Source organism: Salvelinus fontinalis, unplaced genomic scaffold, assembly GCF_029448725.1.
Source record: "Salvelinus fontinalis isolate EN_2023a unplaced genomic scaffold, ASM2944872v1 scaffold_0064, whole genome shotgun sequence".
In the NCBI taxonomy this organism is placed as follows: domain Eukaryota; kingdom Metazoa; phylum Chordata; class Actinopteri; order Salmoniformes; family Salmonidae; genus Salvelinus; species Salvelinus fontinalis.
This window is the reverse complement of record NW_026600273.1, coordinates 138,421-164,222: the sequence shown is the minus strand read 5'-3', so window position 1 is coordinate 164,222 and position 25,802 is coordinate 138,421. Positions and strand designations below refer to the sequence as shown.

The 25,802-nt window shown below is 47.8% G+C and overlaps 2 protein-coding genes across 3 annotated transcripts in view; both read right to left on the bottom strand.

The window, feature by feature from the left end:
* The window catches only part of LOC129842755 (zinc finger protein 239-like), a 54,357-nt gene that overhangs the window by 20,427 nt on the left and 8,128 nt on the right, over positions 1-25,802 (bottom strand). The gene's annotated exons all lie outside the window — the stretch shown is intronic.
* Positions 1,432-24,727, bottom strand: LOC129842750 (zinc finger protein 239-like). Of its 2 annotated transcripts, none has more exons than XM_055911384.1 (2): positions 24,180-24,726; positions 1,432-1,551 (listed from the first exon to the last, which is right to left on the bottom strand). In XM_055911384.1, the coding sequence occupies exons 1-2, from the start codon at positions 24,478-24,480 to the stop codon at positions 1,538-1,540; spliced, it is 315 nt and encodes a 104-aa protein (XP_055767359.1). In that variant the 5' UTR covers positions 24,481-24,726; the 3' UTR covers positions 1,432-1,537. The 2 variants fall into 2 exon arrangements, with proteins under 2 accessions (XP_055767359.1, XP_055767358.1); XM_055911383.1 differs by lacking the exon at positions 1,432-1,551 and adding an exon at positions 11,358-13,029 and having other exon boundaries at positions 24,180-24,727.

Below are 25,802 nucleotides of genomic sequence, written 5' to 3'. Positions count from 1 at the left end.
AGCCGTGCCGAGTTCAACGAGATGCCCCGCTTGACCGTAGCTTGCTCGGTCTGAGCGCAGCGACAGTGACAAGAAGATGACCCTTGACCTACATTGGTGGTAATAATGACCTGGTGGTTATAATGACCTGGTGGTTATAATGACCTGGTGGTAATAATGACCTGGTGGTTATAATGACCTGGTGGTAATAATGACCTGGTGGTTCTAATGACCTGGTGGATCTAATGACCTGGTGGTTCTAATGACCTGGTGGTAATAATGACCTGGTGGTTCTAATGACCTGGTGGTTCTAATGACCTGGTGGTTCTAATGACCTGGTGGTTCTAATGACCTGGTGGTTCTTATGACCTGGTGGTTATAATGACCTGGTGGTAATAATGACCTGGTGGTTGGCATAACACAAGCAGAACCCGAGAACAGGATGGCCTCCACCACACAGCCTGATGACACTGCACCAGCCTACCAGTCTGCTCCAGCCCAGGTCAGAATACCAGTCTCCCAGTCTGCTCCAGCCCAGGTCAGAATACCAGTCTCCCAGTGTGCTCCAGCCCAGGTCAGAATACCAGTCTCCCAGTCTGCTCCAGCACAGGTCAGAATACCAGTCTCCCGGGCTGCTCCAGCACAGGTCAGAATACCAGTCTCCCAGTCTGCTCCAGCACAGGTCAGAATACCAGCCTCCCAGTCTGCTCCAGCACAGTGTGCTCCAGCCCAGGTCAGAATACCAGCCTCTCAGTCTGCTCCATCACAGTGTGCTCCAGCCCATGTCAGAATACCAGTCTCCCAGTCTGCTCCAGCCCAGGTCAGCCAACCAGCCTCTCAGTCTGCTCCAGCCCAGGTCAGAATACCAGCCTCTCAGTCTGCTCCAGCCCAGGTCAGCCAACCAGCCTCTCAGTCTGCTCCAACACAGTGTGCTCCAGCCCAGGTCAGAATACCAGCCTCCCAGTCTGCTCCAGCCCAGGTCAGAATACCAGCCTCCCAGTCTGCTCCAGCCCAGGTCAGAATACCAGCCTCTCAGTCTGCTCCAGCCCAGGTCAGCCAACCAGCCTCTCAGTCTGCTCCAACACAGTGTGCTCCAGCCCAGGTCAGAATACCAGCCTCCCAGTCTGCTCCAGCCCAGGTCAGAATACCAGCCTCCCAGTCTGCTCCAGCCCAGGTCAGAATACCAGCCTCCCAGTCTGCTCCAGCACAGGTCAGAATACCAGCCTCTCAGTCTGCTCCAGCACAGTGTGCTCCAGCCGAGGTCAGAATACCAGCCTCCCAGTCTGCTCCAGCACAAGTCAGAATACCAGCCTCTGAGTCTGCTCCAGCCTAGGTCAGAATACCAGCCTCTCAGTCTGCTCCAGCCCAGGTCAACTTACCAGCCTCTCAGTCTGCTCCAGCACAGTGTGCTCCAGCCCAGGACAGAATACCAGCCTCCCAGTCTGCTCCAGCCCATGTCAGAATACCAGCCTCCCAGTCTGCTCCAGCCCATGTCAGAATACCAGCCTCCCAGTCTGCTCCACCCAGATAGTCACCCACAACTGCAATCCTTATTGATTCAAATGGGAAGTTCTTAGGGAGGGAGAGGGAGTGAAAAGGTAGAGAGGCGGAGAGAGGGAGTGAAAAGGGAGAGAGGCGGAGAGAGGGGAGTGAAAAGGGAGAGAGGCGGAGTGAAAAGGGAGAGAGGCGGAGAGGGGGCGTGAAAAGGGAGAGAGGCGGAGAGAGGGCGTGAAAAGGGAGAGAGGCGGGGAGAGGGAGTGAAAAGGGAGAGAGGCGGAGAGAGGGAGTGAAAAGGGAGAGAGGCGGAGAGAGGGAGTGAAAATGGAGAGAGGCGGAGAGAGGGAGTGAAAAGGGAGAGAGGCGGAGAGAGGGAGTGAAAAGGGAGAGAGGCGGAGAGAGGGGAGTGAAAAGGGAGAGAGGGAGTGAAAAGGGAGAGAGGCGGAGAGAGGGAGTGAAAAGGGAGAGAGGCGGAGAGAGGGAGTGAAAAGGGAGAGAGGCGGAGGGGAGTGAAAAGGGAGAGAGGCGGAGAGGGGGAGTGAAAAAGGAGAGAGGGAGAGAGAGGGAGTGAAAAGGGAGAGAGGCGGAGAGTTGGAGTGAAAAGGGAGAGAGGCGGAGAGAGGGAGTGAAAAGGGAGAGAGGCGGAGAGAGGGAGTGAAAAGGGAGAAGGCGGAGAGAGGGAGTGAAAAGGGAGAGAGGCGGAGAGAGGGAGTGAAAAGGGAGAGAGGCGGAGAGAGGGAGTGAAAAGGGAGAGAGGCGGAGAGAGGGAGTGAAAAGGGAGAGAGGCGGAGAGAGGGAGTGAAAAGGGAGAGAGGCGGAGAGGGGGAGTGAAAAGGGAGAGAGGCGGAGAGGGGGAGTGAAAAGGGAGAGAGGGAGAGAGAGGGAGTGAAAAGGGAGAGAGGCGGAGAGTTGGAGTGAAAAGGGAGAGAGGCGGAGAGAGGGAGTGAAAAGGGAGAGAGGCGGAGAGAGGCAGTGAAAAGGGAGAGAGGCGGGGAGAGGGAGTGAAAAGGGAGAGAGGCGGGGAGAGGGAGTGAAAAGGGAGAGAGGCGGAGAGAGGGAGTGAAAAGGGAGAGAGGCGGAGAGAGGGAGTGAAAAGGGAGAGAGGCGGAGAGAGGGGGTGAAAAGGGAGAGAGGCGGAGAGAGGGGGTGAAAAGGGAGAGGCGGAGAGAGGGAATAAAAAGAGAGAGAGGCGGAGAGAGGGAGTGAAAAGGGAGAGAGGCGGAGAGAGGGAGTGAAAAGGGAGAGAGGCGGAGAGAGGGAGTGAAAAGGGAGAAGGCGGAGAGAGGGAGTGAAAAGGGAGAGAGGCGGAGAGAGGGAGTGAAAAGGGAGAGAGGCGGAGAGAGGGAGTGAAAAGGGAGAGAGGCGGAGAGAGGGAGTGAAAAGGGAGAGAGGCGGAGAGAGGGAGTGAAAAGGGAGAGAGGCGGAGAGAGGGAGTGAAAAGGGAGAGAGGCGGAGAGAGGAGTGAAAAAGGGAGAGAGGCGGAGAGAGGGGAGTGAAAAGGGAGAGAGGGGAGTGAAAAGGGAGAGAGGCGGAGAGAGGAGTGAAAAATTGAGAGAGGCGGAGAGAGGAGTGAAAAGGGAGAGAGGCGGAGAGAGGGGAGTGAAAAGGGAGAGAGGCGGAGAGAGGGGAGTGAAAAGGGAGAGAGGCGGAGAGAGGGAGTGAAAAGGGAGAGAGGCGGAGAGAGGGGAGTGAAAAGGGAGAGACGGGAGTGAACAGGGAGAGAGGCGGAGAGAGGGAGTGAAAAGGGAGAGAGGGGAGTGAAAAGGGAGAGAGGCGGAGAGAGGGGAGTGAAAAGGGAGAGAGGCGGAGAGAGGGGAGTGAAAAGGGAGAGAGGCGGAGAGAGGGAGTGAAAAGGGAGAGAGGCGGAGAGAGGGAGTGAAAAGGGAGAGAGGCGGAGAGAGGGAGTGAAAAGGGAGAGAGGCGGAGAGAGGGAGTGAAAAGGGAGAGAGGCGGAGAGAGGGGAGTGAAAAGGGAGAGAGGCGGAGAGAGGGAGTGAAAAGGGAGAGAGGCGGAGAGAGGGGAGTGAAAAGGGAGAGAGGCGGAGAGAGGGAGTGAAAAGGGAGAGAGGCGGAGAGAGGAAGTGAAAAGGGAGAGAGGCGGAGAGAGGGAGTGAAAGGGAGAGAGGCGGAGAGAGGGAGTGAAAAGGGAGAGAGGCGGAGAGAGGGAGTGAAAAGGGAGAGAGGCGGAGAGTGGGAGTGAAAAGGGAGAGAGGCGGAGAGAGGGAGTGAAAAGGGAGAGAGGCGGAGAGAGGGAGTGAAAAGGGAGAGAGGCGGAGAGAGGGAGTGAAAAGGGAGAGAGGGAGTGAAAAGGGAGAGAGGGGAGTGAAAGGGAGAGAGGCGGAGAGAGGGAGTGAAAAGGGAGAGAGGCGGAGAGAGGGAGTGAAAAGGGAGAGAGGCGGAGAGAGGGAGTGAAAAGGGAGAGAGGCGGAGAGAGGGGAGTGAAAAGGGAGAGAGGGGAGTGAAAGGGAGAGAGGCGGAGAGAGGAGTGAAAAAGGGAGATAGGCGGAGAGAGGGGAGTGAAAAGGGAGAGAGGGGAGTGAAAAGGGAGAGAGGGGAGTGAAAAGGGAGAGAGGGGAGTGAAAAGGGAGAGAGGGGAGTGAAAAGGGAGAGAGGCGGAGAGAGGGAGTGAAAAGGGAGAGAGGCGGAGAGAGGGAGTGAAAAGGGAGAGAGGCGGAGAGAGGGAGTGAAAAGGGAGAGAGGCGGAGAGAGGGAGTGAAAAGGGAGAGAGGCGGAGAGAGGGAGTGAAAAGGTAGAGAGGCGGAGAGAGGGGAGTGAAAAGGGAGAGAGGCGGAGAGAGGGGAGTGAAAAGGGAGAGAGGCGGAGAGAGGGGAGTGAAAAGGGAGAGAGGGAGTGAAAAGGGAGAGAGGCGGAGAAAGGGGAGTGAAAATGGAGAGAGGCGGAGAGAGGGAGCGAAAAGGGAGAGAGGCGGAGAGAGGGAGTGAAAAGGGAGAGAGGCGGAGAGAGGGAGTGAAAAGGGAGAGAGGCGGAGGGGAGTGAAAAGGGAGAGAGGCGGAGAGAGGGAGTGAAAAGGGAGAGAGGCGGAGAGAGGGGAGTGAAAAGGGAAAGAGGCGGAGAGAGGGAGTGAAAAGGGAGAGAGGCGGAGAGAGGGAGTGAAAAGGGAGAGAGGCGGAGAAAGGGCAGAATACCTGACCACTGTGACTGACCCAAACTTAAGGAAAGCTTTGACTATGTACAGACTCAGTGAGCATAAAGGTCAAATGTGTGATTTCATGAACTGGTACATACAAGAAAACCAGGTTTTAAAGTTCTGTTCCATAGCCATCCCATCATTACAAAACATTTGAAAGGCTAAGTCTATCATCTCCTGAGAAGTGGTAACTATTCACATGAACTTTTCAAAGAGGTTTGGTGCCCCCTGGTGGCTGAACCCGAGATCAATGAGAGATCTTGTCAGAAACAATGACAGAGTCCCACTTCTCAGCTATCTTTATTTACATCAAACTAAACTAACTGCTATCTTGAAATGTTGAAAAAGTGTTTTTAAATAGCTCAGGCTGATACCCTACCTGAGCGACAAGGTGAGTCTTTTCTCCCTGACCTGGTGGTTCTAATGACCTGGTGGTTATAATGACCTGGTGGTTATAATGACCTGGTGGTAATAATGACCTGGTGGTTATAATGACCTGGTGGTAATAATGACCTGGTGGTAATAATGACCTGGTGGTAATAATGACCTGGTGGTTGGCATAACACAAGCAGAATCCGAGAACAGGATGGCCTCCACCACACAGCCTGATGACACTGCACCAGCCTACCAGTCTGCTCCAACACAGTGTGCTCCAGCCCAGGTCAGAATACCAGCCTCCCAGTCTGCTCCAGCCCAGGTCAGAATACCAGCCTCCCAGTCTGCTCCAGCCGAGGTCAGAATACCAGCCTCCCAGTCTGCTCCAGCCGAGGTCAGAATACCAGCCTCTCAGTCTGCTCCAGCACAGGTCAGAATACCAGCCTCCCAGTCTGCTCCAGCCCAGGTCAGAATACCAGCCTCCCAGTCTGCTCCAGCCCAGGTCAGCCAACCAGCCTCTCAATCACTTAACGACCCTCCTGTCAGTCTGGGTTCAAGGACAGGAGCCACACCCCACTATCCTCCAAAAACTACTAACTAACTGGCCCTGGTCTTCGTGCAGTCACATGTGGTGGGGTTTTATGCACACAAAACCAGTGGAGTGGAAAAGACAACCAGAAACTGGCAGCCCTCCCATAACCACGGAGGTGCTCCCGAGCCGATGTAGGGGAAAAGGGAAAGGGATGCTCTACCCACGTTCACTGCCACCTAAAACAAAAACACCACAAGCCTCCTATTGACACTTGCTGATATGCCTGAACAGGAGAGGACTCCCACCTGAACAAAACCCAGAAAAACACAGTGAATTGCTTAGCTACCAAGCTAACTGAACCAAAAGAACACATGGCTCTCAACTCTCTCTTCAACAAAATTGGCCCAACCAAAACTTACCCTCAAACAAAAAAAATTGTCAATCTGAACTAAACTAACCCAAGTTAACTACTATCCCGGACGAGCCCCCACTTGTCACAAGCCGGCTCATAGCCTGTAACAAATGAGAGGACACGAACAACAGGTATAGGCCAATTTAAAAGTATTCTTTATTATTAAGCAAACTATTAACTTAAACTAAGAAATAGGAATGAGGTGTGGATGTATCATAATGTAAGGTGTATGTAAAGTGCAGGGATGCGTGAATATGTGTGTGTGAACATGACTGAGTGGAAACTATGCAAAACTAAAAAGGAACAAACAAATCATGAGCATACCTGGAGGAGCAGAGAGAGAGAGATGATTAGTAAGCAGTTTTATACCCTGAGCCCAGGTGGCTCCAATCACTTAACGACCCTCCTCTGCCTGCAGGAGGAACCGCCCCCTGCACTGCAGAGGAGGAGCCGTGACAGGTCAGAGGTCAATATTTATGTCCCCTTAGTGGTTCATCACGTAAACTAAAGGAATATGTTCCATCGTCCATGTTTATTTACATTGTAAATAAATTGTTCACTGATATTGGTGTAATTTCTCACCCCCTTTGGCTGTATGAAAGTTAATTTCTCCTCAGACACACACATTTGTTCTTTGATATTATGGTCATTTGTCAAATGTTCTTGTTTTGCAATATTTTCAAATCAAATCAAGCTTTATTTATACAGCACATGTCAGACATGGATGCAACACAATGGTTTCACAGGAAAAACTATGAAAATTAAACAGAAATTTTTTAGTTCATGTAACAGTACAACTTTAGTCCGATGACTCATAGTGAAGACTGGGTTCGTGCAGATAACCAACAATTTACGACGTTTGGAATGAGTAACGTGAGGTAAAATAAATAAATCATTAATCAGAAGACTATTGATCAGATATGAAAATATCTGCCCCAAATTCCTAGTTAATTAGTTACGTTATAATTTAGTTGATCGCGTAATAACTAATTACAGAGAATCTTTGATAAAAACTATAAGTCTTCAATTTCATGACAGTAAAGACGCGACAACAGGAAAAAACTATGAAAATTAAACTATATATTTAGTACATGTAACAGTGTAACTGTAGTCCGTCCCCTCGCGCGAACCAGGGACCCTCTGCACTCATCAACAACAGTCACCCATGAAGCATCGTTACCCATCGCTCCACAAAAGCCGCGGCCCTTGCAGAGCAAGGGGAACCACTACTTCAAGGTCTCAAAGCGAGTGACATCACCAATTGAAACGCTATTAGCGCGCACCACCGCTAACTAGCTAGCCATTTCACATCAGTTACATACACAACATACATAAGAGGATAAAAACAGAAGAAAAACAACTGAAAGACTAATGGAAATTGTAAGGAAATGCCATTGATTAAAATATAAACAATATGATCCTATATCCACCCAACCCAAAATATAAGCTTGTTTTTCAGAACTAACAGAGTCTTTTAGCTCCATCTGGTTGATGACTGCTAGCTAGTCTTTTAGCTCCATCTGGTTGATGACTGCTAGCTAGCCTTTTTGCTCCCTCTGGTTGATAACTGCTAGCTAGTCTTTTAGCTCCATCTGGTTGATGACTGCTAGCTAGTCTTTTAGCTCCCTCTGGTTGATGACTGCTAGCTAGTATTTTAGCTCCTCTGGTTGATGACTGCTAGCTAGCTAGCCTTTTAGCTCCCTCTGGTTGATGACTGCTAGCTAGTCTTTTAGCTCCTCTGGTTGATGACTGCTAGCTAGCTAGCCTTTTAGCTCCCTCTGGTTGATGACTGCTAGCTTGCCTTTTAGCTCCCTCTGGTTGATAACTGCTAGCTAGCCTTTTAGCTCCGCTCTGGTTGATGACTGCTAGCTAGTCTTTTAGCTCCTCTGGTTGATGACTGCTAGCTAGCTTGCCTTTTAGCTCCTCTGGTTGATGACTGCTAGCTAGCTAGCTAGTCTTTTAGCTCCCTCTGGTTGATGACTGCTAGCTAGTCTTTTAGCTCCCTCTGGTTGATGACTGCTAGCTAGCTAGCTAGTATTTTAGCTCCTCTGGTTGATGACTGCTAGCTAGTCTTTTAGCTCCCTCTGGTTGATGACTGCTAGCTAGTATTTTAGCTCCTCTGGTTGATGACTGCTAGCTAGCTAGCCTTTTAGCTCCCTCTGGTTGATGACTGCTAGCTAGTCTTTTAGCTCCTCTGGTTGATGACTGCTAGCTAGCTAGCCTTTTAGCTCCCTCTGGTTGATGACTGCTAGCTTGCCTTTTAGCTCCCTCTGGTTGATAACTGCTAGCTAGCCTTTTAGCTCCGCTCTGGTTGATGACTGCTAGCTAGTCTTTTAGCTCCTCTGGTTGATGACTGCTAGCTAGCTTGCCTTTTAGCTCCTCTGGTTGATGACTGCTAGCTAGCTAGCTAGTCTTTTAGCTCCCTCTGGTTGATGACTGCTAGCTAGTCTTTTAGCTCCATCTGGTTGATGACTGCTAGCTAGCCTTTTTGCTCCCTCTGGTTGATAACTGCTAGCTAGTCTTTTAGCTCCATCTGGTTGATGACTGCTAGCTAGTCTTTTAGCTCCCTCTGGTTGATGACTGCTAGCTAGCTTGCCTTTTTGCTCCCTCTGGTTGATGACTACTAGCTAGTCTTTTAGCTCCCTCTGGTTGATGACTGCTAGCTAGTCTTTTAGCTCCCTCTGGTTGATGACTGCTAGCTAGTCTTTTAGCTCCCTCTGGTTGATGACTGCTAGCTAGTATTTTAGCTCCCTCTGGTTGATGACTGCTAGCTAGCTTGCCTTTTAGCTCCTCTGGTTGATGACTGCTAGCTAGCTAGCCTTTTAGCTCCCTCTGGTTGATGACTGCTAGCTAGTCTTTTAGCTCCTCTGATTGATGACTGCTAGCTAGCTTGCCTTTTTGCTCCCTCTGGTTGATGACTGCTAGCTGGTCTTTTAGCTCCCTCTGGTTGATGACTGCTAGCTAGTCTTTTAGCTCCTCTGGTTGATGACTGCTAGCTAGCTTGCCTTTTTGCTCCCTCTGGTTGATGACTGCTAGCTAGTCTTTTAGCTCCTCTGGTTGATGACTGCTAGCTGGTCTTTTAGCTCCCTCTGGTTGATGACTGCTAGCTAGTCTTTTAGCTCCTCTGGTTGATGACTGCTAGCTAGCTTGCCTTTTTGCTCCCTCTGGTTGATGACTGCTAGCTAGTCTTTTAGCTCCTCTGGTTGATGACTGCTAGCTAGCTTGCCTTTTTTCTCCCTCTGGTTGATGACTACTAGCTAGTCTTTTAGCTCCCTCTGGTTGATGACTGCTAGCTAGTCTTTTAGCTCCCTCTGGTTGATGACTGCTAGCTAGTATTTTAGCTCCCTCTGGTTGATGACTGCTAGCTAGCTTGCCTTTTAGCTCCCTCTGGTTGATGACTGCTAGCTAGTCTTTTAGCTCCTCTGGTTGATGACTGCTAGCTAGCTAGCCTTTTAGCTCCCTCTGGTTGATGACTGCTAGCTAGCCTTTTAGCTCCCTCTGGTTGATAACTGCTAGCTAGCCTTTTAGCTCCGCTCTGGTTGATGACTGCTAGCTAGTCTTTTAGCTCCCTCTGGTTGATGACTGCTAGCTAGTCTTTTAGCTCCATCTTGTTGATGACTGCTAGCTAGTCTTTTAGCTCCATCTGGTTGATGACTGCTAGCTAGCCTTTTTGCTCCCTCTGGTTGATAACTGCTAGCTAGTCTTTTAGCTCCATCTGGTTGATGACTGCTAGCTAGTCTTTTAGCTCCCTCTGGTTGATGACTGCTAGCTAGTATTTTAGCTCCTCTGGTTGATGACTGCTAGCTAGCTAGCCTTTTAGCTCCCTCTGGTTGATGACTGCTAGCTAGTCTTTTAGCTCCTCTGGTTGATGACTGCTAGCTAGCTAGCCTTTTAGCTCCCTCTGGTTGATGACTGCTAGCTTGCCTTTTAGCTCCCTCTGGTTGATAACTGCTAGCTAGCCTTTTAGCTCCGCTCTGGTTGATGACTGCTAACTAGTCTTTTAGCTCCTCTGGTTGATGACTGCTAGCTAGCTTGCCTTTTAGTTCCTCTGGTTGATGACTGCTAGCTAGCTAGCTAGTCTTTTAGCTCCCTCTGGTTGATGACTGCTAGCTAGTCTTTTAGCTCCTCTGGTTGATGACTGCTAGCTAGCTTGCCTTTTTGCTCCCTCTGGTTGATGACTGCTAGCTGGTCTTTTAGCTCCCTCTGGTTGATGACTGCTAGCTAGTCTTTTAGCTCCTCTGGTTGATGACTGCTAGCTAGCTTGCCTTTTTGCTCCCTCTGGTTGATGACTGCTAGCTTGCCTTTTAGCTCCCTCTGGTTGATAACTGCTAGCTAGCCTTTTAGCTCCGCTCTGGTTGATGACTGCTAGCTAGTCTTTTTGCTCCCTCTGGTTGATAACTGCTAGCTAGTCTTTTAGCTCCATCTGGTTGATGACTGCTAGCTAGTCTTTTAGCTCCCTCTGGTTGATGACTGCTAGCTAGTATTTTAGCTCCCTCTGGTTGATGACTGCTAGCTAGTCTTTTAGCTCCATCTGGTTGATGACTGCTAGCTAGTCTTTTAGCTCCATCTGGTTGATGACTGCTAGCTAGCCTTTTTGCTCCCTCTGGTTGATAACTGCTAGCTAGTCTTTTAGCTCCATCTGGTTGATGACTGCTAGCTAGTCTTTTAGCTCCCTCTGGTTGATGACTGCTAGCTAGTATTTTAGCTCCTCTGGTTGATGACTGCTAGCTAGCTAGCCTTTTAGCTCCCTCTGGTTGATGACTGCTAGCTAGCTAGCCTTTTAGCTCCCTCTGGTTGATGACTGCTAGCTTGCCTTTTAGCTCCCTCTGGTTGATAACTGCTAGCTAGCCTTTTAGCTCCGCTCTGGTTGATGACTGCTAGCTAGTATTTTAGCTCCTCTGGTTGATGACTGCTAGCTAGCTAGCCTTTTAGCTCCCTCTGGTTGATAACTGCTAGCTAGTCTTTTAGCTCCATCTGGTTGATGACTGCTAGCTAGTCTTTTAGCTCCCTCTTGGTTGATGACTGCTAGCTAGTCTTTTAGCTCCTCTGGTTGATGACTGCTAGCTAGTCTTTTAGCTCCCTCTGGTTGATGACTGCTAGCTAGCTAGCCTTTTAGCTCCCTCTGGTTGATGACTTCTAGCTTGCCTTGGCAGTAGCTAATAGGGATCCATAGTAAATACAAATACACTTGGTTTTTCTGTTTGGATTTAGCCGTTTTCTTATGCACAATAAAGAGTACCATAATGACAGTCACTTCATCCTTGTGTTGTTTAATATATTTTTAGAAGGCTAGACCCTCAAGACAATTACTTAACCTTTCTGGCTGTGGTAACTAGTGACATCCTTGTTGTTGTTGTGAAGAAGCGTCATGTCCACCAGACTATACGTCACACTGGCATTGCCTGAAAGACCGGGTAACGCACTTGAAGAAAATATTTTATTTATTGTTCATTTCATTTGAAACATATGTTAATTTATTCGTTTTTTAATTCATTTAAAACAAACTTTACATCTACTACACAATCAATCAAACAAACAGTTATTCAAATGCTATTCAAATGAGCCACTAGCTATATACAGTGGGGAGAACAAGTATTTGACACACTGCCGATTATGCAGGTTTTCCTACTTACAAAGCATGTAGAGGTCTGTAATTTTTATCATAGGTACACTTCAACTGTGAGAGACGGAATCTAATACAAGAATCCAGAAAATCACATTGTATGATTTTTAAGTAATTAATTTGCATTTTATTGCATGACATAAGTATTTGATACATCAGAAAAGCAGAACTTAATATTTGGTACAGAAACCTTTGTTTGCAATTACAGAGATCATACGTTTCCTGTAGTTCTTGACCAGGTTTGCCACCCTGATCAGTGCCTGCCAACATGTGATCGTCCTCCCTTCACTCAATACATTCCAAACTTAACTGAATCCACCATATACATTCCTCCTACACATAACCATTCACTTCTGTTGTAGAAACCAGACTATGGCACCCCTTATGTCTCTAGTATAACTGATGATTAACACTATTTAACGTTTAGAAATCCAAACCTATCAGTGGGTTCAAAAACAAAAAAAACGAATTCTCAGTCAAAGGCAATGAGAACAGTGGAAGGTCTTCTTCTCCTGTGTGTGTTATAGTACAGTTATGCATTATATAGACAGGTTTAATCATAAACAATATGATTTAATGTGGCATGAACAAAAACACAAATTCTCAGTCAAAAGCACAAGTCAGAACACAGCCTCTCTATTCTCTCATGTGCTTTCAGGTCCTCTGACTGGGAAAATGTCTTTCCACACAGTGAGCAGCGGTATGTCTTCTCCTCCTGTGTATGTATTCTTTCATGCTTATTCAGATGTCTTAACCGGTTAAAACTCTTTTCACACAGGGAGCAGTGGTACGTCTTATCCCCTCCTGTGTGTGTCCTCTCATGCCGATTCAGGGCCCCTAACTTGATAAAACTCTTTCCACACAGGGAGCATTGGTAGGGTTTTTCTTGTCTGTGTCTCCTCTCATGGTCTTTAAGGCTCCCTGAATGGCTAAAACTCTTTCCACACTGGGAGCATTGGTAGGGCTTTTCTCCTGTGTGTGTCCTTTTATGCTGTTTTAGGTTCCCTAACGTGATAAAACTCTTTCCACACAGGGAGCATTGGTAGGGTTTTTCTTGTCTGTGTCTCCTCTCATGGTCTTTAAGGCTCCCTGAATGGCTAAAACTCTTTCCACACTGGGAACATTGGTAGGGCTTTTCTCCTGTGTGTGTCCTCTCATGCGCCTTCAGGTCACCTAACTTCCTAAAACTCTTTCCACAGTGGGAGCAGTGGTAAGGCTTCTCTCCAGAGTGTATTCTCTTATGCCCCCATAGGCTTCCTGCCCAGGTAAAAGTCATTCCACATTGAGAACAGCGATAAGGCTTCTCTCCAGAGTGTTTTTTCTTATGCTGCTTCAGGGCCCTTAACCAGGGAAAACTCTTTCCACAGTGGGAGCATTGATGTCGTCTCGTTGGTTTGGGTGTCGCCGGGTCTGGTTTCCCTGAAGAACTCTTCCCGCTGTCATCGTGAGAGTCTGGTGTCTCTCCTGTCAAAGACAAACAGATTATTTAGTTTAACAGAGACCTGAATGAAACCTCCACATGATACAACTGTCTTCCTATGAGGTTTAATCGGGACTAGATCACTCAATAAAAGAGCATGTTAACCAGCAGCATCCTACTGCTGACTTGCCTCTGAAGCTAAGCAGGGTTGGTCCTGCTCGGTCCCTGGATGGGAGACCAAATGCTGCTGGAAGTGGTGTTGGTGCGCCAGTAGGAGGCAGTCTTTCCTCTGAAGCTAAGCAGGGTTGGTCCTGCTCAGTCCCTGGATGGGAGACCAAATGCTGCTGGAAGTGGTGTTGGTGCGCCAGTAGGAGGCAGTCTTTCCTCTGAAGCTAAGCAGGGTTGGTCCTGCTCGGTCCCTGGATGGGAGACCAAATGCTGCTGGAAGTGGTGTTGGTGCGCCAGTAGGAGGCAGTCTTTCCTCTGAAGCTAAGCAGGGTTGGTCCTGCTCGGTCCCTGGATGGGAGACCAAATGCTGCTGGAAGTGGTGTTGGTGCGCCAGTAGGAGGCAGTCTTTCCTCTGAAGCTAAGCAGGGTTGGTCCTGCTCGGTCCCTGGATGGGAGACCAAATGCTGCTGGAAGTGGTGTTGGTGCGCCAGTAGGAGGCAGTCTTTCCTCTGAAGCTAAGCAGGGTTGGTCCTGCTCGGTCCCTGGATGGGAGACCAAATGCTGCTGGAAGTGGTGTTGGTGCGCCAGTAGGAGGCAGTCTTTCCTCTGAAGCTAAGCAGGGTTGGTCCTGCTCGGTCCCTGGATGGGAGACCAAATGCTGCTGGAAGTGGTGTTGGTGCGCCAGTAGGAGGCAGTCTTGCCTCTGAAGCTAAGCAGGGTTGGTCCTGCTCGGTCCCTGGATGGGAGACCAAATGCTGCTGGAAGTGGTGTTGGTGCGCCAGTAGGAGGCAGTCTTGCCTCTGAAGCTAAGCAGGGTTGGTCCTGCTCGGTCCCTGGATGGGAGACCAAATGCTGCTGGAAGTGGTGTTGGTGCGCCAGTAGGAGGCAGTCTTTCCTCTGAAGCTAAGCAGGGTTGGTCCTGCTCGGTCCCTGGATGGGAGACCAAATGCTGCTGGAAGTGGTGTTGGTGCGCCAGTAGGAGGCAGTCTTTCCTCTGAAGCTAAGCAGGGTTGGTCCTGCTCGGTCCCTGGATGGGAGACCAAATGCTGCTGGAAGTGGTGTTGGTGCGCCAGTAGGAGGCAGTCTTGCCTCTGAAGCTAAGCAGGGTTGGTCCTGCTCAGTCCCTGGATGGGAGACCAAATGCTGCTGGAAGTGGTGTTGGTGCGCCAGTAGGAGGCAGTCTTTCCTCTGAAGCTAAGCAGGGTTGGTCTTGCTCGGTCCCTGGATGGGAGACCAAATGCTGCTGGAAGTGGTGTTGGTGCGCCAGTAGGAGGCAGTCTTGCCTCTGAAGCTAAGCAGGGTTGGTCCTGCTCGGTCCCTGGATGGGAGACCAAATGCTGCTGGAAGTGGTGTTGGTGCGCCAGTAGGAGGCAGTCTTGCCTCTGAAGCTAAGCAGGGTTGGTCCTGCTCGGTCCCTGGATGGGAGACCAAATGCTGCTGGAAGTGGTGTTGGTGCGCCAGTAGGAGGCAGTCTTTCCTCTGAAGCTAAGCAGGGTTGGTCCTGCTCAGTCCCTGGATGGGAGACCAAATGCTGCTGGAAGTGGTGTTGGTGCGCCAGTAGGAGGCAGTCTTGCCTCTGAAGCTAAGCAGGGTTGGTCCTGCTCGGTCCCTGGATGGGAGACCAAATGCTGCTGGAAGTGGTGTTGGTGCGCCAGTAGGAGGCAGTCTTTCCTCTGAAGCTAAGCAGGGTTGGTCCTGCTCGGTCCCTGGATGGGAGACCAAATGCTGCTGGAAGTGGTGTTGGTGCGCCAGTAGGAGGCAGTCTTTCCTCTGAAGCTAAGCAGGGTTGGTCCTGCTCGGTCCCTGGATGGGAGACCAAATGCTGCTGGAAGTGGTGTTGGTGCGCCAGTAGGAGGCAGTCTTTCCTCTGAAGCTAAGCAGGGTTGGTCCTGCTCGGTCCCTGGATGGGAGACCAAATGCTGCTGGAAGTGGTGTTGGTGCGCAAGTAGGAGGCAGTCTTTCCTCTGAAGCTAAGCAGGGTTGCTCCTGCTCGGTCCCTGGATGGGAGACCAAATGCTGCTGGAAGTGGTGTTGGTGCGCCAGTAGGAGGCAGTCTTTCCTCTGAAGCTAAGCAGGGTTGGTCCTGCTCGGTCCCTGGATGGGAGACCAAATGCTGCTGGAAGTGGTGTTGGTGCGCCAGTAGGAGGCAGTCTTTCCTCTGAAGCTAAGCAGGGTTGGTCCTGCTCGGTCCCTGGATGGGAGACCAAATGCTGCTGGAAGTGGTGTTGGTGCGCCAGTAGGAGGCAGTCTTTCCTCTGAAGCTAAGCAGGGTTGGTCCTGCTCGGTCCCTGGATGGGAGACCAAATGCTGCTGGAAGTGGTGTTGGTGCGCCAGTAGGAGGCAGTCTTTCCTCTGAAGCTAAGCAGGGTTGGTCCTGCTCGGTCCCTGGATGGGAGACCAAATGCTGCTGGAAGTGGTGTTGGTGCGCCAGTAGGAGGCAGTCTTTCCTCTGAAGCTAAGCAGGGTTGGTCCTGCTCGGTCCCTGGATGGGAGACCAAATGCTGCTGGAAGTGGTGTTGGTGCGCCAGTAGGAGGCAGTCTTTCCTCTGAAGCTAAGCAGGGTTGGTCTTGCTCGGTCCCTGGATGGGAGACCAAATGCTGCTGGAAGTGGTGTTGGTGCGCCAGTAGGAGGCAGTCTTGCCTCTGAAGCTAAGCAGGGTTGGTCCTGCTCGGTCCCTGGATGGGAGACCAAATGCTGCTGGAAGTGGTGTTGGTGCGCCAGTAGGAGGCAGTCTTTCCTCTGGTCTAAAAAAAATATCCCAAAGCCCCAGGGCAGTGATTAGGGACATTGCCCTGTGTAGGGTGCAGGATGGGACGTCCTGACTCTTTGTGGTCACTAAAGATCCCATTGCACTTATCTAAAGAGTAAGGGTGTTAACCCCGCTGTCCTGGCTAAACTACCAAATTGGCCTTCATACCATCATGGCCACCGAATCATCCCCAACTTCCAATTGGCTCATTCTTTTCCCCTGTAAATATTCCCTAGGTCGTTGCTGTAAATGAGAATGTGTTCTCATTAAACATACCTGGTAAAATAAGGGATACAAATAAATCCCAGTGGCTGTGGTGCCAGGACAACAACCTCTCCCTCAGCGTGATCAAGACAAAGGAGATGATTGTAGATTACAGGAAATAGAGGAGCAGGTTGAGAGCTTCAAGTTCCTTGGTGTCCACATCACCAACAAACTAACATGGTCCAAGCACACCATGACAGTTGTGAAGCGGGCACGACAAAACCTATTCCCCCTCAGGAGACTGAAAACATTTAGTATGGGTCCTCAGATCCTCAAAAGGTTCTACATCGAGAGCATCCTGACTGGTTGCATCACTACCTGGTACGGCAACTGCTCGGCCTCCGACCGCAGGGCACTACAGAGGGTAAGGCGAACGGCCCAGTACTTCACCGGGGCCAAGCTTCCTGCCATCCAGGACCTCTATACCAGGCGGTGTCAGAGGAAGGCCCTAAAAAATGTCAAAGACTCCAGCCACCCTAGTCATAGACTGTTCTCTCTGCTACCACACGGCAAGCGGTACCGGAACGCCAAGTCTAGGTCCAAGAGGCTTCTAAACAACTTCTACCACCAAGCCATAAGACTCCTGAACATCTAGTCAAACGGCTACCCAGACTATTCACATTGCCCCACCACACCACTGCCACTCTCTGTTGTCATCTATGCATAGTCACTTTAATTAACTCTACCTACATGTACATATTACCTCAACTAACCGGTGCCCCCGCACATTGACTCTGTACCGGCACCCCCCCCTGTATATATTGTTATTTTTTACTTGTTACTTTTATCTCTTATACTTATCCATATTTTTTGAAACTGCACTGTCGGTTAGAGGCTCGTAAGTAAGCATTTTACTAAATGTGAATAATAAAATTTGATTTGATTTGTAGTGCCAAGTCATCACAGAGTGGCTGTAATGCTTCAAGGCCAATGTTTCCCAAACTCGGGACCCCGAGGGGTGCACATTTTGTTTTTTTCCCCCCATGACACTATACAGCTGATTCAAATAATCAAAGCTTGGGGTCCAGAGGACCGAGTTTGGGAAACCACGCTGTAGTCTAACAAAAAACCCTATTAAACTTGACTGTTGTTATGCATTTATTAGGCCTTTACTGGATACATAGCCCAGACAGTATAGGATAGATATTACATTACAAAAGAGGAAGAAGCAATACTCCAAGCCGCAGCTATGAGACAGTCTCAAAGAACGAGTGTCAGACATGGAACTAGTGTCAGACATGACCAGTAGAGTAGTAGAATGGAACTAGTGTCAGACATGACCAGTAGAGTAGTAGAATGGAACTAGTGTCAGACATGACCAGTAGAGTAGTAGAATGGAACTAGTGTCAGACATGACCAGTAGAGTAACAGAATGGAACTAGTGTCAGACATGACCAGTAGAGTAACAGAATGGAACTAGTGTCAGACATGACCAGTAGAGTAACAGAATGGAACTAGTGTCAGACATGACCAGTAGAGTAACAGAATGGAACTAGTGTCAGACATGACCAGTAGAGTAACAGAATGGAACTAGTGTCAGACATGACCAGTAGAGTAGTAGAATGGAACTAGTGTCAGACATGACCAGTAGAGTAGTAGAATGGAACTAGTGTCAGACATGACCAGTAGAGTAGTAGAATGGAACTAGTGTCAGACAAGAACAGTAGAGTAGTAGAATGGAACTAGTGTCAGACATGACCAGTAGAGTAACAGAATGGAACTAGTGTCAGACATGACCAGTAGAGTAACAGAATGGAACTAGTGTCAGACATGACCAGTAGAGTAGTAGAATGGAACTAGTGTCAGACAAGAACAGTAGAGTAACAGAATGGAACTAGTGTCAGACATGACCAGTAGAGGAGCAGAATGGAACTAGTGTCAGACATGACCAGTAGAGTAACAGAATGGAACTAGTGTCAGACATGACCAGTAGAGTAACAGAATGGAACTAGTGTCAGACATGACCAGTAGAGTAGTAGAATGGAACTAGTGTCAGACATGACCAGTAGAGTAGTAGAATGGAACTAGTGTCAGACATGACCAGTAGAGTAGTAGAATGTAACTAGTGTCAGACATGACCAGTAGAGTAGTAGAATGGAACTAGTGTCAGACATGACCAGTAGAGGAACAGAATGGAACTAGTGTCAGACATGACCAGTAGAGTAGTAGAATGGAACTAGTGTCAGACATGACCAGTAGAGTAGTAGAATGGAACTAGTGTCAGACATGACCAGTAGAGTAACAGAATGGAACTAGTGTCAGACATGACCAGTAGAGTAGTAGAATGGAACTAGTGTCAGACATGACCAGTAGAGTAGTAGAATGGAACTAGTGTCAGACATGACCAGTAGAGTAACAGAATGGAACTAGTGTCAGACATGACCAGTAGAGGAACAGAATGGAACTAGTGTCAGACATGACCAGTAGAGTAGTAGAATGGAACTAGTGTCAGACATGACCAGTAGAGTAGTAGAATGGAACTAGTGTCAGACATGAACAGTAGAGGAACAGAATGGAACTAGTGTCAGACATGACCAGTAGAGTAGTAGAATGGAACTAGTGTCAGACATGAACAGTAGAGGAACAGAATGGAACTAGTGTCAGACATGACCAGTAGAGTAGTTGAATGGAACTAGTGTCAGACATGACCAGTAGAGTAACAGAATGGAACTAGTGTCAGACATGAACAGTAGAGTAGTAGAATGGAACTAGTGTCAGACATGACCAGTAGAGTAACAGAATGGAACTAGTGTCAGACATGAACAGTAGAGTAACAGAATGGAACTAGTGTCAGACATGACCAGTAGAGTAGTAGAATGGAACTAGTGTCAGACATGACCAGTAGAGTAGTAGAATGGAACTAGTGTCAGACATGACCAGTAGAGTAACAGAATGGAACTAGTGTCAGACATGACCAGTAGAGTAACAGAATGGAACTAGTGTCAGACATGACCAGTAGAGTAACAGAATGGAACTAGTGTCAGACATGACCAGTAGAGTAACAGAATGGAACTAGTGTCAGACATGACCAGTAGAGTAACAGAAAGGAACTAGTGTCAGACATGACCAGTAGAGTAACAGAATGGAACTAGTGTCAGACATGACCAGTAGAGTAACAGAAAGGAACTAGTGTCAGACATGACCAGTAGAGTAACAGAATGGAACTAGTGTCAGACATGACCAGTAGAGGAACAGAATGGAACTAGTGTCAGACATGACCAGTAGAGTAGTTGAATGGAACTAGTGTCAGACATGACCAGTAGAGTAGTAGAATGGAACTAGTGTCAGACATGACCAGTAGAGTAGTAGAATGGAACTAGTGTCAGACATGACCAGTAGAGTAACAGAATGGAACTAGTGTCAGACATGACCAGTAGAGTAACAGAATGGAACTAGTGTCAGACATGACCAGTAGAGTAGTAGAATGGAACTAGTGTCAGACATGACCAGTAGAGTAGTAGAATGGAACTAGTGTCAGACATGACCAGTAGAGTAGTAGAATGGAACTAGTGTCAGACATGACCAGTAGAGTAGTAGAATGGAACTAGTGTCAGACATGACCAGTAGAGTAACAGAATGGAACTAGTGTCAGACATGACCAGTAGAGTAGTAGAATGGAACTAGTGTCAGACATGACCAGTAGAGTAGTAGAATGGAACAAGTCTATTCCTGCAAATGTGTAGGCCATGAAATACTTTAAACTGTAGTATTAAACGTGTCTACCTGAAGAAGTGTGTCTGGTGTATACTGTGAATCTGCAGGTACCTGAAGAAGTGTGTCTGGGGTATACTGTGAATCTGTTGGTACATTAAGAAGTGTGTCTGGGGTATACTGTGAATCCGTTGGTACATTAAGAAGTGTGTCTGGTGTATACTGTGAATCTGTTGGTACCTGAAGAAGTGTGTCTGGGGTATACTGTGAATCTGTTGGTACCTGAAGAAGTGTGTCTGGGGTATACTGTGAATCTGTTGGTACATTAGGAAGTGTGTCTGGGGTATACTGTGAATCTGTTGGTACCTGAAGAAGTGTGTCTGGGGTATACTGTGAATCTGTTGGTACATGAAGAAGTGTGTCTGGGGTATACTGTGAATCTGCAGGTACAATGAGAAGTGTGTCTGGGGTATACTGTGAATCTGCAGGTACCTGAAGAAGTGTGTCTGGGGTATACTGTGAATCTGTTGGTACCTGAAGAAGTGTGTCTGGGGTACACTGTGAATCTGTTGGTACCTGAAGAAGTGTGTCTGGGGTATACTGTGAATCTGTTGGTACATTAAGAAGTGTGTCTGGGGTATACTGTGAATCTGTTGGTACATGAAGAAGTGTGTCTGGGGTACACTGTGAATCTGCAGGTACCTGAAGAAGTGTTTCTGGGGTACACTGTGAATCTGTTGGTACCTGAAGAAGTGTGTCTGGGGTATACTGTGAATCTGTTGGTACATTAGGAAGTGTGTCTGGGGTATACTGTGCTCTCTAACTAGATGTTCAAAGGAGGTAAATATACTTTCATGGAAAAGGTATTTTCCACTCTTCAGTCCTTTCTGAAAACATAGCTGGAAGGCTGTGTCTATGAGGAAGGGCGTGAAGAGTGGGTTGGAAATAAAAGGCATGGATGAGATAGCTTGTCTGTGTCCGACGTGGATCCCAAACTGAGACCTAAGTGAACTTTTCACAATAGGGTTGATTGAGTGGTATTGTTTACTCAATGGTAGGGGGACAGACTAAGGAGACGAGGGGTGGAAGGGGCACAGACTAAGGAGACCAGGGATGGAGTGGAGTGGAGCACAGACTAAGGAGACCAGGGATGGAGTGGAGTGGAGCACAGACTAAGGAGACCAGGGATGGTAGTGGAGCACAGACTAAGGAGACCAGGGATGGTAGTGGAGCACAGACTAAGGAGACCAGGGATGGTAGGGGCACAGACTAAGGAGACCAGGGATGGTAGTGGAGCACAGACTAAGGAGACCAGGGATGGTAGTGGAGCACAGACTAAGGAGACCAGGGATGGAGGGGCACAGACTAAGGAGACCAGGGATGGTAGTGGAGCACAGACTAAGGAGACCAGGGATGGTAGTGGAGCACAGACTAAGGAGACCAGGGATGGTAGTGGAGCACAGACTAAGGAGACCAGGGATGGTAGGGCCACAGACTAAGGAGACCAGGGATGGTAGTGGAGCACAGACTAAGGAGACCAGGGATGGTAGTGGAGCACAGACTAAGGAGACCAGGGATGGTAGTGGAGCACAGACTAAGGAGACCAGGGATGGTAGTGGAGCACAGACTAAGGAGACCAGGGATGGTAGTGGAGCACAGACTAAGGAGACCAGGGATGGAGGGGCACAGACTAAGGAGACCAGGGATGGTAGTGGAGCACAGACTAAGGAGACCAGGGATGGTAGTGGAGCACAGACTAAGGAGACCAGGGATGGTAGTGGAGCACAGACTAAGGAGACCAGGGATGGTAGGGCCACAGACTAAGGAGACCAGGGATGGTAGTGGAGCACAGACTAAGGAGACCAGGGATGGTAGTGGAGCACAGACTAAGGAGACCAGGGATGGTAGTGGAGCACAGACTAAGGAGACCAGGGATGGTAGTGGAGCACAGACTAAGGAGACCAGGGATGGTAGTGGAGCACAGACTAAGGAGACCAGGGATGGTAGTGGAGCACAGACTAAGGAGACCAGGGATGGTAGTGGAGCACAGACTAAGGAGAGCAGGGAGGGTAGGGCCACAGACTAAGGAGACCAGGGATGGTAGTGGAGCACAGACTAAGGAGACCAGGGATGGAGGGGCACAGACTAAGGAGACCAGGGATGGTAGTGGAGCACAGACTAAGGAGACCAGGGATGGTAGTGGAGCACAGACTAAGGAGACCAGGGATGGTAGTGGAGCACAGACTAAGGAGACCAGGGATGGTAGTGGAGCACAGACTAAGGAGACCAGGGATGGTGTTTGACATTAGTTATTTTCCATAAAGGAACACACCGGTCCTTCCTCCTCTATGAATGTTCCTAGGCCGTCATTGTCTGAAATATATATATATTTATTTTTTAGTGTAAAAACCCAAAAGGTTGTGAATATTAGCAGTCCAGTAGTAATGGAGGACAAGGGTCCCCCTCTCCTTTCTGTCTCTCCAAAAACACAACCGTGGGACCTTTTTATTCCAGATTTAAGTCGATAGATAGTAACTGTCTATTAAAAACATATATACTGGTTGTTGGATTCCTAATGTCTACTCAAAAGGTAGGAAGAAGTTTGGTCCAAATTGGATGTTGGACACTATATTTATAGAATATTATGTGAATCCTTATAAATCAAAAGTGCTAATCAATTAGCTTCATTTCCTCGGAGATCAGTTGCTGAAATGACATGGAATGCCTCAGCTGTTTTTCCTACGTCTGTAGCAGCAGTTGGAATTTACAGTTATCCATCCCTGTGATTGGGTAGGGTAACTCCTACTCTTACAGGTTAGTAAAGAGGTCAGGTAATATGGGAGTTGGACTGTGCCTAAGAACAGCCCTTAGCCGTGGTATATTGGCCATATACCACAAACCCCCGGGGTGCCTTATTGCTATTATAAACAGGTTACCAAGGTAATTAGAGTAGTAAAAATAAATGTTTTGACATACCTGTGGTATACGGGCCTAATTGCTTAAATAAACGATATATACTCCCCTATGTATTTATTCAGACAGGGAAGATAACAGTTTAATGTGACTCTGTACTCCAGAATTTTAGATATGAGATCAAATGCTTCATATGAGACGGCACAGAACGTCACCTTTTATTTGAGGTTATTTTCAGGGTATCTGTTCTACCATTTAGAAATAAAATGACTTCATGTATCTAGTCTCTCACATTTGAATGCGTCATAAGTATTTGGCCAAAATTCACTTCTATGTGTATTGAAGTAGTCATAAGTGTAGTATTTGGTCTCACATTCCTACAACATAATAACTACATCAAGCTTGTGACTCTACAAACATGTTGGATGCATTTGCAGTTTGTTTTGGTTGCGTTTCAGATGATGTTGTACCCAACAGAAATGAACGGTAAATAATGTATCGTGTCATACGAGTCACACAAGAATAGAATATGTTTCTGAACACTTGTATATTAATGTGGATGCTAACACGATTAGGGATAATCATGAATGGATCATGAATAATAATGAGTGAGAAAGGTAGAGCCATACCCCTCATACCTCTAAAAAATGTGAACCTCCCCTGTTATTGGTCATTAAACGCTTCAGTGTCCTAATAAAAAGATAGGGGAGTGTAGCCGAGGGGAGAGGAGAAGGCGGAAACTTTTCAGTTCCTCGGCGTACACATCACAGACAAACTGAAATGGTCAGACAGTGTAGTGAAGAAGGTGCAACAGCGTCTCTTCAACCTCAGGAGGCCGAAGAAATAAAATGTCATTTCATTAACGTCTGCTTACCATGTGTATGTGACCAATAACACTTGATTTGGTACTTAAACGTTTTATATCTCCACTGTCCTCATGAACAGATAGGGGAGAGTAGCGGAGGGCTTGAAGGAATGGAACAACTCTAATTCAGTCTCCACTGTCCTAATGAACAGATAGGGGAGAGTAGCGGAGGGCTTGAAGGAATGGAACAACTCTAATTCAGTCTCCACTGTCCTAATGAACAGATAGGGGAGAGTAGCGGAGGGCTTGAAGGAATGGAACAACTAATTCAGTCTCCACTGTCCTAATGAACAGATAGGGGAGAGTAGCGGAGGGTTTGAAGGAATGGAACAACTCTAATTCATAGACAGAGCTGTGGATGCAAGGACCGACCATGAGATCAAAATGATCGTTTTAAATACGTTTTGCGTCAAATACAGTGTTTGTTTACATTTGCATTGTTTACACACAACGGAGCTTTACGAGCTTATATTTGGGGTTCTGGTGAGGAGCACATTTCAGTGCAATGCCCCTTTGGCTTTAAAACCACACATTAGTTCAACAACTGCAGAGTTTCTGGCTGTGTTTTTAAGACAGTACTCACTGGTGTTAATCAGATCTTCAGTCTCCTCTTCCTCTCCCTCTTCATCTCTCCAAACGTCTTCCTCCTCCTCTTTTATTGAGATAGCCTCCTCTCCCACTCCAAAAGGTTCTTCCTCTTCTTTAAACGTGATACTGATAGCCTCCTCTTCCTCCTCTTTCATTCTGAAAGCATCTTCCTCTCCTTTTACGGAAACATCCTCCTCTTCCCCCTCTTCTTTCACGACAACGTTCAGCCACAGGCCCTCTTTCTCCGTCCAGCAGACCTCTTCTTTAGCAGGAGGAGAGTAGCTTGGAGAGCTCATGGTGGGCTAGCTAGCATTGACGATTAGCTTAGGTTCAGTATAATCAACAAATGTGTAAATTGAGCAAACAAGTTACGTTTAAGTTAAATAGTAGATACGTAAAGAGGATTGTGTTAAAAACACCGAAATCAAAAATGGTCCAAAGAGCTTCAATGTTTTCGGTTGTATGTTGGATACCAGGCTACGGAGGTGGTTGAATGAGTCAGCATCCGTGTTGTTGAAACAGCTTCCGGTGTCGTGTAGTCCACTAGATATGACGTCACCATCTGAAGACGCATATCGCCGTCAGCTGACTGGAATGAGTAACGCAGTTTAGAAAAATATTCACTACATTGTTTATTAATTTAAAGATGAGCAAATATGTTTTGTCTGACTTCTTACAGCCAATACTTTCGTCTATGCAGACCTGTAGCTACATGTGAATATGTACATTATGAATATATAATGCTAGAATAGTTCTGTGTCGCACAGTTGGTAAAGCATGGCGCACGCAACGCCAGGGTTGTTGGTTTGATATGAGTCTGCTTAATTAATAATATTTTAATAAATTAATACCTAGTTAAGGATTTAACTCCAATCCTGACAATATAATGTCCGTTGTCAGTTGTGGCTGCTTTGCCTGATGTATTGTTGTCTCTACCTTCTTCCTCTTTGTGCTGTTGTCTGTGGCCAATAATGTTTGTACAATGCTTTGTGCTGCTACCATGTTGTTGTCATGTTGTGCTGCTACCATGTTGTTGTCATGTTGTGCTGCTACCATGTTGTTGTCATGTTGTTGTCATGTTGTGCTGCTACCATGTTGTTGTCATGTTGTTGTCATGTTGTTGTCATGTTGTGCTGCTACCATGTTGTTGTCATGTTGTGCTGCTACCATGTTGTTGTCATGTTGTTGTCATGTTGTGTTGCTACCATGTTGTTGTCATGTTGTGTTGCTACCATGTTGTTGTCATGTTGTGTTGCTACCATGTTGTTGTCATGTTGTGCTGCTACCATGTTGTTGTCATGTTGTGTTGCTACCATGTTGTTGTCATGTTGTGCTGCTACCATGTTGTTGTCATGTTGTGCTGCTACCATGTTGTTGTCATGTTGTTGTCATGTTGTGCTGCTACCATGTTGTTGTCATGTTGTGCTGCTACCATGTTGTTGTCATGTTGTTGTCATGTTGTGTTGCTACCATGTTGTTGTCATGTTGTGTTGCTACCATGTTGTTGTCATGTTGTGTTGCTACCATGTTGTTGTCATGTTGTGCTGCTACCATGTTGTTGTCATGTTGTGTTGCTACCATGTTGTTGTCATGTTGTGCTGCTACCATGTTGTTGTCA

What these genes read in the sequence shown, in the direction of transcription:
- LOC129842750 (XM_055911383.1), bottom strand. Translation starts at nt 24,480, where the DNA reads ATGAGCTCTCCAAGCTACTCTCCTCCTGCTAAAGAAGAGGTCTGCTGG. An exon ending in TGAAGATCTGATTAACACCA is followed by an intron (nt 13,030 to 24,179) that starts GTGAGTACTGTC and finishes TGTCTTTGACAG; the next exon opens with GAGAGACACCAGACTCTCAC.